This window comes from Leptidea sinapis, chromosome 3 (assembly GCF_905404315.1).
Source record: "Leptidea sinapis chromosome 3, ilLepSina1.1, whole genome shotgun sequence".
Taxonomy (NCBI): domain Eukaryota; kingdom Metazoa; phylum Arthropoda; class Insecta; order Lepidoptera; family Pieridae; genus Leptidea; species Leptidea sinapis.
The window spans coordinates 9,644,818-9,656,504 of record NC_066267.1 but is presented as its reverse complement, the minus strand read 5'-3'; the positions used below and the strand labels follow the sequence as shown (position 1 = coordinate 9,656,504).

At 39.0% G+C, this 11,687-nt stretch overlaps 2 protein-coding genes and 1 non-coding gene across 3 annotated transcripts in view; all 3 read right to left on the bottom strand.

Annotated features, from left to right (window-relative positions):
- Positions 1-11,687, bottom strand: part of LOC126979610 (zinc finger protein 33A-like) — a 109,346-nt gene that overhangs the window by 36,413 nt on the left and 61,246 nt on the right. The gene's annotated exons all lie outside the window — the stretch shown is intronic.
- Positions 6,320-11,687, bottom strand: part of LOC126979629 (von Willebrand factor A domain-containing protein 8-like) — a 39,047-nt gene continuing 33,679 nt past the window's right edge. Inside the window, exons 7-9 of the mRNA XM_050829066.1 lie at positions 11,343-11,682; positions 7,650-7,874; positions 6,320-6,451 (exon numbers count right to left, since the gene is read on the bottom strand). Coding sequence (XP_050685023.1) covers positions 6,447-6,451; positions 7,650-7,874; positions 11,343-11,682 — 570 coding nt within the window. The 3' untranslated portion in view covers positions 6,320-6,446. The remainder of the gene's footprint in view (positions 6,452-7,649; positions 7,875-11,342; positions 11,683-11,687) is intronic.
- Positions 9,685-9,877, bottom strand: LOC126979664 (U2 spliceosomal RNA). Its single transcript, XR_007732862.1, has one exon. It is a non-coding gene; the product is annotated as a U2 spliceosomal RNA (small nuclear RNA).

The following is an 11,687-nucleotide window of genomic DNA, read 5'->3' as shown; positions in this document are numbered from 1 at the left end:
TCGATTCTATAGATATCTACACCCTCTCGTTCTCGAACTTTCTACAATATATAAGCAGTTGGCAACCATTGAGAGTGTAACTTTTGTATAGTCTGTCTGGCATTTGTATAGCGAAAAATTGTAACGGTACAAATTTACCCGCTATTCCTCTCAATAGTCATCTGTATCTTTTTCAATGCTTCAGAGGCCCGCCCCTCTAGCACTCCCCGCGTAGGCAGCCCGCTAGTGTGCAAAACTTCCAAGAGCGTGTCTGCCATATCCTTGCTGTAGCGGTCGAAGTCGAATACGTTGCCTATAGCTGTCGCCAGATCTTCAGATGGGTATTTCTGTAAAAAAATTCCTCTAGGTATAGGGGTACCACAAAAGTCTATTCTTTTCTTGGATTATTCCTCTTCCTAATTTATATAAATGATCTACTTATCTTGTAGAAAAAAAACATAAGGTGGTATTTTTTGTGGATGACACTCATATTACAGACTCATATTCAAAGTGAAAAGAAGTCAAGTTTTATATAACGAAGTAAACAATGCTCTATCTGATATTACAGGTTTCATTTGTCACATCCTACATGCTCTAATTTGCCCTACCACCAGCGATTAGAATACGAGAAGAGAATAAACCTAGAAACTAAAACTAGTTTGACGCGAGTGTAGATCATATATTATTATTAATAATAGATTAAAATGTAAAAATAGAAGAGATATTGTTAATCTCTCTATAGAACAACTAATTGAGATAGCTTGTATAGAACTAGAGCAATTTATTATTGTGAGTGTATACCGCCCCCCATTGCATCATATGAACAGTTCCAACATAGAATGGAGGAGGTACTATCAAAATTTAACAAAACCAGCAAGTCAATTATAATGTGTGGAGATTTTAATATAAACTTGCTTGAACCTTCGGCTTTTTTTGCTCTTAATAGTGATTTTCATTATTATAACAGTAGAAATAAGGGATTGCTTGTAACTAATTCTAGTAGGCTTCATAAGATACATAATAGCTTTAAGGGTAAATGTATACAATTCTATAATAAAGTCCCAGCCACTGTTCAGGCATTATCTATAAATAAATTTAAATGTTTTATAAAAAAAAGGCTCAGTCGTAAATACTATTACTCCACTGCTAAATATCTAAATCTCTGATCGGACAGCCTGGGACTACATTGTGATTATTTTATAGCGATAGAAATGACTGTACAATATTGTATATTTTTATTTAAAAGAGCGCAAAAAAGAATGCTGGGAGGGTTTCTTGCGCCGCTTCTTCTCTCTCAGAGCGCCATTTGTTTCCGAAGTGGTAGTAGTATCTAGTAGTTATTAGAAATGACATCAAAAAGAATTCTAAAGGAATCAATATTGAGAAAATAAATGCCTTTATAGTTATATCGCTGGGCCCTGGCGAGCGTTTGAGAGCGACTGTTGTAGAAAAACTCGGCGAGGTTTTCTGACCGCCAACCTCAGCGAGTATTATATTTGACAGCTCTTATCATTGCAACAAACTAGTGGAGATTGACTTCGCAGGCAGCGATTTACTTTTAATATGTGGGTATCTCATTCATTCACACGTTATCTATATCTGTTGTACGTTTCTAGAGCGAGAAAATATCTGTTATTTAGTCACTTTCTAGCTGGCAGTCGGACAAGTGCCTTATCGTTGGTTACTTATCACTTTTTCTTGACTTGGACCCTTTGTCAGTAAAGTCCGCGATCTGGGGGCAATTTTTGTGTGTCCAGCGAATGTCTAAAAAGATAAATAGTTGATAGAGTCGAATATATTTGTCAAAAACGACATTTTGTCCCTATTATTTTTTTCAATATAATTTTAGGCTATTGCGTTCATGGGAAAATAAAAGAATTACAATTTCCTCTTTTGTGTTATTCAAATTAACCAAATGAACCTTTCAAGAAAAGGTTACCCGACAAAAATAACGCAGTTATGTGTTTGGAGCTCCTGAAAGGATTTAATGGTAATTACATCCACAAACCTGTAAATGCTTAACAATATTGACCAGCTCCCGAGTAGAGTAGGGATACGTGAGTTGCCCCTGGTCAGCCATGTTCCGCAGCAGCGCGAATGCATTTACCAGCTTCCTCATCGTGTCCTCGGGGACGTCTGGACCGTACGACCTGAGTAACTCCAACTCAGAGTCTATCGAAGGGTTGTCAACAGCGTGGCAAGAGAATAGGTCGCCTAGAACGAAGAAAATCTTGGATAATATTTAAATCACGTAGACTTTTGCACAAAGAAATATAGACAAATTAAACTGCGGAAAAAAAGGTGTGAAAAATAACATGATATATTTTATTTCATTCTTTGATATTTCTTCATCAAAACATCGTGCAAGGAATTTTATTTCATAGTTTGGTTGTACGTTTCACTAATGGGAGGCTCCTTTGCACAGGATGCCGGCTAGATTATGAGTACCACAACGGCGCCTATTTCTGCCGTAAAGCAGTAATGTGTAAACATTATTGTGTTTCGGTCTGAAGGGTGCCGTAGCTAGTAAAATTACTGGGAAAATGAGACAACATCTATTGTCTCAAGGTGTCGCAGTTGTAGGGCATTGCATTGTGTGCAATGGGCAGGGCGTATCAATTACCATCAGCTGGACGTCCTGCTCGCCTCGTCCCTTATTGTCATAAAAAAAAACGTGGAATAATGTCATAGTCTATATCAGTTAAAACATTAAGTACAGTAATTGTTATTTTAAATACATACCCAATGAAGCGAAGAAGTCGTTCCCTAAAAATGGAAATCCAGGCCTGTTTGCCAACACAATCATCCTAAAATCGTCATGCACTGGTATGAAGCTGCTTACTTCCCCTGCAGATTCTAGAATCAAATCCTTGGGGACTATTCGCCTGCCATCACTCAAAATCATCTCCCCGTTTTCCACTAATGTCTTCAGAATGCATGTCACGTGTGTAGGCGCTTTATCGGCTTCATCCACGACTAGAACATGCCCGTATTTGACCGCCTTAACTAGCGGGGAATCTTCGTACACGACTACGCCATCTTGGACAGTAGGCTGAACTGTCAACGATTGAACTGTAGTGTCTCTGTGTAATTGTATGTATTCTCTTGGTCTGTTTAATAGTTGCAGTAAGCGGTCAGCTATTTTATTCTTTCCTACACCCTGATTACCCACTAATAATAGATGGTTTCCGAGCAAAAAATCTTGGAGAAGCCATTCCAATAACCTTACATGCTGTGGAACGTCATAGAATAATATTTCTGGCACTTTAGTTAGTGCTTCTGTTTTGTGTATTTTTGTACTGGTGTTTCCAATGGTGAGAACGCCATTTTGAATTGAACAATTTACTTTTTTATCTTGTCCAAAGAGACCGAAGCGCGATGGAGGTTCTATACCGATCTTTTGACTTGCACCATCCAAAGCTCGTCGGGCTAAGTTCGGTAAAAATTTTGCTAGGAATGTTTGTTGAACTGTCTCGTAAGCGGAGTCCGTTGGGTATTTTGACATTCTATTCGCGATTCTGAGGAGTTGCCGCGTGGATAAAGATGATGATAGGTTCCTGAGAGTGTTGTCTTCTGAATTACGAAGTTGATCTGCTAAGTTTATTATGGAATGTAGCGGCGACGATATTTCGCCATTCTGCAAAGACAATTTACAATAATTACTCCAATTTATTCGTTAAAATATGAGGTATCAAACACAAGCTAAGACTTTAATTTTGCATTTTTTCAGATATGGTTACGGTTGCAATTTTGACAGAAAGATCGTATACTATTGGATTTTTATACGATTTCTGTGAACAATAAAACATCGGCAATAAGCTTGTTTGAAAGACACGAAGAAATTTCAATGAGATTTATCCGAAAAGTCTAGTTCTGAAATTTAAAAAGTTTGATATTTTTTAAATAGTGAATATTTTAGTTATTAAAGTGTTTTAGTATTTTTTCAAATGTGATACTTACTAGAGTTTTCATGATAGAGAGTTCCTCGTCTTTGCTCAAGTTCCTCATCTCGTGGAAGATGAACAGGCTGAGAATTTCCGGGGACAACCAGTGCTGACCGCGGCCTATGACCGGCGGTTCGGCAAGCGCTACAATCCTGGAATAAAAATATTGATCTGATCCGGTCGATCACTTTACGAGAAGGTATAGTTTACATAAATAACAATAATAATAATTTATTCAAGTCTAATAATATATGGTACAGAATGTTTTGTGCCCTACCCACTGCGGGAGGATACCCTGAGTTGCAGAGGCTAGGTCCGTCCGAATATTATACATAATGAACAAACTCACTAAAAAGACTTTGTGTGTGTGTGTGTGTTGCGTGTGTTTTTTTTTCCAGAGGTATGGACTAAGAATACTCTTATGAATCATCAGGGCCTAGCCTGGGTATGTCGGACTCGATGTTGTGACTACACCCATACCGACTAAAAAACCTCTTCTTCCCCCACGGAACCGCCACTAGGCATTACTTTGTGGAGGGAGGCTCTAGCTACTGCTAATGTCACGGGGTTTGTTTTCCGACCGCTTTCTTTCCAACCGACGGAGTTCCTGTAGAACTTCCGTCACAAAAGCGCTTGTCGCCTGCCATGCTGCCTCCGGTGAAAGCATAGCTTCTATCAAAGACTCTGCCTGAATTTTCATCGTTAGGGTCTCTGCCCAGGTACTGCGTGATAGATCGAAACGAGGACACGTAAAGAACACGTGCTCTGCATCTTCACTAACTCCTGGACAGGACGGGCACATGCTTATATTTATAGAGGTAGCCATGTCCTGAGATCATTTGTGTCAGGAAGTAATTGACCTCACCATGATTTCGGTTTAACCAGACATCAACTTGTGGAATCAGACAGTATGCCTTTTGCACGGTATCCCACTTCGATTGCCAACGTCGTATACTATTTAGCCGTTCCTCCTTGACAAGTACTCCAGGGCTTAATGTGGTCGTTACATTACGGTGGTTTTCCGTTCTTCCGCTAGTACTTCAATTGGCAGCACCCGGCAATAACGTTCACAGCATCATCAGACACTGTGTGAAAAGCACTGGCAAAGCCTAAAGCACTCAACCGATATACTGGTCCGATTTCCTTCGTGCTTCCTGAATTTTAACCGCATCGGCCCAGATAGGGATTCCGTAGGTGAGTACGGATGTTACTACTGATGTCAGTAACGCCCTCTTTCTTCGGTCCTCCTGTGTTGGGCATCAGCCTTGATAAATTCACTCTGACCACGGACGCTTTGGCCACATGCCGTGCCTGCTGCTTGAAGTTGAGTCGGGCATCAATCATAACGCCCAAATACCGAAGAGACGGCTGGGATATGATTTTATGTGCTCCGACTTGCAGTGTGATGGTTTCCAACCGCTTCCTTCTGTTATGTAGTAGTGAGTACTGCCTCAGTCTTGTGCTCTGCCAACTGCAGTCCAACAGTGTTCATCCAGTGGCTAATCTTTACGATGGTAGTTTCAAATGCGAAGGTAATTTGCTTCGTCGTAATCGAGATGCTTTGCAACGACCACCATGGCCACATCATCAGCATATGCCACGAGCTTGACATCTTTTGGAAGTTCTAGTTTTAATAATCCGTCGTACGTGATATTGTACACAAAAGTGGGCCTAGTACTGAGCCCGGGGGCCCTGGGTTTTTGGACCAGTCTTTGTGTCATATTTTAGAACCTGTTAGAAAAGTAGCATGCAACCATCTTAGTATAAGTATCCTCGTACCTTCATTTCGTAGAGAGCTTTAAGAATGAAATCCCATTTGGCGGAATTGAAGGCATTTTTTATGTCTAACGTTGATACCAGACAGTACTTCTTCGTACCTCCCTTCCATCTAGTTTCGGCGATTGCGTCCTTAACTGTCTTGACAACAACGCTAATTGCATCAAAGGTAGAGCGTCCTTTCAGAAAGCCGTATTGGTTGCTGGCAAGAAGCGGTTCGACTGCTGCTTCGATCCTGCTGTGTATTATGCGTTCGACTATTTTGTAACTGTATCCAACATACAGAGCGGACGATAGGATGTTGGTTCTTCCAGAGGTTTTTTTTATTTAAGGAGGAGGACTAACCTCTGCTATTTCCACATCGTGTGTTGCGTGTGTGTGTTTGTGTGTGTTAGCGTGTGTGTGTGTCTGTGTATGTGTATGTCAAACTGGGTACAAGATAAAATAAGTGTGAGTATTGATGCTTTTGTATTAATTTTAAGAACGTTTCCTGTATCTTCGTATTTTAATACTACTACTACTAGCCATGATATAAAAGATTTTGATAAAGTGTATTTGTTTATTTTACTTATATTTTTTTAAATTTACTAAAGTAGTTAAAAATGTCTGACCTAAACGCCGGGTGTATCCTTCTAACGCCACTCTGTTCCAAATCATGGGGGGTGAGGCCGGACGCGACGAGCTCGTCGTATCTGTCATGACGCAGTAGTCTGGTGCCGTCGTGGAGTTGCAGCTCCCGGTCGTGTATCAACCTGGGTGTTTTATCAATCAATATTGATTTTATTTATTTGATTCAATAACGTTCTATACATATAAAAAACACGTACTTTTTTTTATGATTACAATAAGGGACTAGACGAGCAGGACGTTCAGCTGATGGTAATACACCCAACACCCGTAATACCCATAACAATGCAGTACCGTTCAGGATTCTGCAAAAACCCAAAAATTCTGAGCGGCACTACATTTGCGCTGGTCTCCTTCAGACATAAGATGTTATGTCTCGTTTGCCCAGTAATTTTCCTAGCAACGGCGCCCTTCTGACCGAAACACAATAATGCTTACACATTACTGCTTCACGGCGGCAATAGACGCCATTGTGGTACCCATAATCTAAACGGCAACCTGTGCAACGAGTCTTCCACTGGTAAATTAATTTATCTACACCCATGCTTTAAATCCTCTATTAAAGATTCTAAAACAGTTACCGTATTGCCAACATTAAAACAACCAATGTCCTAATAATCATTACATCATCGAAACGAGTGTTGTAATGAAATTCAGTACAACACTCGTTTGGATGATGTAATGGTTACTAGCACTGGCTTTTTTAATGTTAGCAGTAAGCTAACTGTTTCAGAATCTTTTACAGAGGATACATATTATAGGGTGTAGATTAAGGCTTGTATGCAACTGTTGATAATAGGTATTAAGACACTCATGTGATACTTTTATCACACTCGGCTTATTACACAACAGTTGCATAAATAACTATTACAATAGTAAAATACATGAAGAATAGTATATAGCATTACATGTAAAAAACGCATCAAGATTAGGGACGTTCATATTATGTTGAAATATACCATTACTTCTATCATCATATCCATCGTCTTCAGTGTTAACTAAATTTGTGGGTAAATATACATGCACAGTTTGAGGTATTTAGGTCGAGGCATTATTGCAATCAGACAGGTTGCTTATGTAGATTTGCTTATTGCTATCGAGGACATTTCGCAATCTAATCCGAAAAAGAGACCAGGTACCAAAGAAGAAGTCAGGGAACGATGGTAGAACCGAGGCAAGTGAAGATAATCGATCTTTGCTTAGGGCTCCTGGAAACAGTTACTCGTATGATACTGAATAGTTTAAGCCCAAGAGTTCTACGTACAAGCGAAAGCTTAATTCGTCTATAAGTATCTACAAACCTATGCAATACAGCTAACGTACTGGCATGTATCCTATGCAAGCCGTCCAGAACAGCCATGTGCCCTTTCACTGCTGCTTCGACAAGCGGAGAATTCCTCCACACGGTGTCGCCGTTAGCGAGCGTAGTCCGCTGTTGAACAAGGTCTCTAGCGGTCATGTCCTGGTACAGAACTATAGGCTCTATCGTGTAGCCTAATAAGGATGCTAATTGACTAACTACGAGGCTCTTTCCGCAACCCTTTGGTCCTGAAAAATTTGTGTCAAAACTTTGTAGTACAAGTACGTATGGGCACATTAGAAGTTACAAAACATGCTATACCTTGTAAATAACAATTGATTATCTATTTTGGAATTTATATTTGATTTTTTAATAGATAAAATATGAAAATATAGAGTAGAATCAAGAATATATGATATGTGAGATATTAACAATTTAATAGGTATTCATTACAAAATTCTTCTTAAGATATGGCTAAAGCAGAAAAAATTTCAAGATAAATTCACTAGCTGTGTTGCAGTGTTCTTACATCACTACATACAGTACCGCCACATCTATGTGCCGCTAAATAGCAGTACAATGGGTACCATTGTATTTTGCGATGTAAAATGTAAAAGATTACCTCATTTTCAAGTCTCAGGAACTGATATGATCTCATCGGAGTTTTGCGATGCCATATGGGTAAAAATACTAACAGTGTGTCAACTCTGTTCTGCCGCTAATGACGTGTAAAAATATGCATATGTTCTCAGAAACTCTCTATAAGATGTTGAGGCATTTATAGCACAGGTGGTCAACATATTAAAAATATTCTAATTTTATTAAAAATTACACTCAGTAGCTAAACCGTGTTGCGCTATGAGAACACAAAAACGGGAGCACCTCATTTCGTGAACGTAATATGGCTAAATATGAGTACCGGTACGCCAATAATATGGCTTTCTGCTATCATCTCGTCCCCTCGAAGTGCGACGACGTCGATACGCCTTTTCTGAGCAAAAACGTCAGGAAACCCGTATTCATCTGTTCGCTCACGGGCACGTGCTAGATACTTCTTTTCAGCTACTTCAAACCGTCACGACTCGAGTAACCCGTCTCAATTTCGGGATCTTTTACCAAGTTCAATACGGTTTTATTACCAACACACTTCTAATATTGTATTATAAAACCGTATTTACTACGTCTCTGACGCAGCGACAGTGAATTTAATCACAATATACTTGCAACGTAGTTAGATTTCGGGAGCGAGCGATTGGGATTTTAAAAATAGAAATTAAAATTAATATTATAGAATCGAAATAAGAGTTTATTATTTACGACCCGAGCTTACAGAGTTTGATGCAAGAATGATCTTAATAACTAAAATATAAATGCAGAATGTAACTTAAGACTATCTTACCAACTACTGTTACAATAACAAGTCGCCCGGAAGGGCCGACCGATAAGAGAAGTGCTGCGTGAGGCTCTACCGCAGCGTGAGAGCTTAAGGCTCTGTTGCACTATGTGATAGGATATATAACTACGTGTTAAACTATTCAGCTCTTGTCTTCCTAATTAGTACTACTTCTAAATAATATATTTTGAAAACATACAATAAATAAATTGTAGAAATATAGTAACTATTACCTTACTTTATTAATCTTTCATGATATCTTTTAAAAATTTCATTAGAATGATATACCTGTTATTGTTCGCAAATAACCAAATTTATAATAAAGAAATGGTTACTGTGTGTAAAAGAGAGAGATATGTTATTGTGGACTTTGTTTTAGGATTTTATATACTATAACTATAAATATAACTATAAATCTTTATTAAATCATTGTGGTGTATCTCAGAGGTTGAGCCTACGTCGGCCATGTAAGTTTATTTATTTGGTTGCAATATATTGGGCTTGTTTCACAATTTACGTTAAGTTAACGATGTGTCCTTTTGTTTGGACTGAAGCCTGATTGACGCTATAATAATAAATAATAGTGATACTACACAAGCATGAAACAAGCAGTCTGATCAAACTGGGGTACCTAATTAAAGTACATATTAAATAATATTTATTAAATTATGTGGGCCAATCCCGGCGGCACTGCAATGCCGGGCCGACCCGTGACAGGAGTGGAGCGAGCTCCTAACACCCCGTCATTTTACAAAAATCAGTTTAATATACTGGTCCCGCTATGCGGGAACTTTCAGATATTAAGCTGAAAAGAACAGATACTACACTTTGATCTTAGCCAAAAGGCCGAGAAGCGATACCCGAACTAACGTGAATGTAGAGAGTGACTGTTATGCAATAAATTCTAATAGCGCGTCGTAGATTACGCTAACAATGTAATACCGCCATCTGTGGACGTTCATATAAACTAACGAGAAGCTTTATCATAAATGTTCATCAACTACCAAGCTCTACACTCGTTGAACTTTAAATAAAATCAAAACTAAGATAGTAAAGATAAAGACTTATAGTTTGTATAAAATCCTAAAACAAAGCCTACATTAACATATCTCTCTCTTTTACACACAGTAACCATTTCTTTATTACAAATTTGGTTATTTGCGAACAATAACAGGTTTATCGTTCTAATGAAATGTTTACAACATATCATGAAAGATTAATAAAGTAAGGTAATCATTATTATATTTGTACAATTTATTTATTGTATGTTTTCAAAATATATTATTTAGAAGTAGTACTAATTAGGAAGGCAAGAGCTGAATAGTTTAACACGTTGCAAGTATATTGTGATTAAATTCACTGTCGCTGCGTCAGAGACGTAGTAAATACGGTTTTATAATACAATATTAGAAGTGTGTTGGTATAAAACCGTATTGAACTGGTCTACTAAAAGGTCCCGAAATGGAGACGGGTTACTCGAGTCGTGACGGTTTGAAGTAGCTGAAAAGCCGTATCTAGCACGTCCTTCGAGCGACCAGATGAATATGGGTTTTCAGACGTTTTCGCTCAGAAAACGCACTTCGCCGGGGCGAGATGGTAGCGGAAAGACATAATATACGCTACGTCCGGAACGCAAAATAGAGAATTGATCGACCGAGGATGTCGCGGGTAGGAGGGGGACGTTACTCCCTTTCACACCACACCCTATCGTTTCTTCGTCCAATCGCGGAGTTGACTTACAGTTTGAAATATAGTGGGAATATGTCATAATGTAACACATTATGACATTATCCCATTTCACAATGCCTTATCGCTGATATTGTCACTATTCCGGACAGATGAGGCCACTTAACATCAAATTTATCTGTTACTTCATTTATTTCTACTCGAAATGTAACTACTGGCTACTGTAAATTTCTTCAGATATAATTATCTTTAAAAAGCCACGAGTAATAAAAACGAATGCTATGAATAGTTATTTCTGGACACATAATTGAAAGATAGCTGATTGCTAAGAAAACAACTACATTTACGCACACCACATTACACATACAAACCACATTACGCCTCTCTCTCCCCCAGAGAAGGTCGCCTTCGATGAAGGCTTATAGGGCACTTACCCAAAGCCAACCTCAGGTGGTGTTTAGTGGGTAGGCACTTAGGCACTTTTTATGTAAGCCCCGCATAGCCAATGCAGACACAGGCTGCGTTGGTATGCATGAACATTAACCAACTCCCTCCCGTCGTTATGCCGGAGGGTAACCCTTTCCGTTTGTCTGGCCGCAAAAAAAAATGCTTGCAAAAAAAAATACAACGAACTTACCAATAACACAAAAGTCAGCAACACTATGGCTCAACAGAAGCTCATTTAACAATTGGGTCTGATACTGTGTTTCTACGAAAGCCTTCGCATTCCTTCTCACTCTACGGCCCCCACACGGCACGGGAAACTGCGCCTTATTGCTATTAACTTCTATATCAAACGTCGCTTCGTTTTCCTTCAGCTGGACGCCGTGTAGATTGATGTGACAGGTAGGTTTCAGGTCTATTTTGAGATTTTGTAAGACAGATTCAACATTTCTAATGTGATCTTTGGATAGGAACGTTTTGTAAGGGTACAGGAGGTACAGAAGTTTGTGCACTGGAATGTTAGGGATTTTCGCCTGTA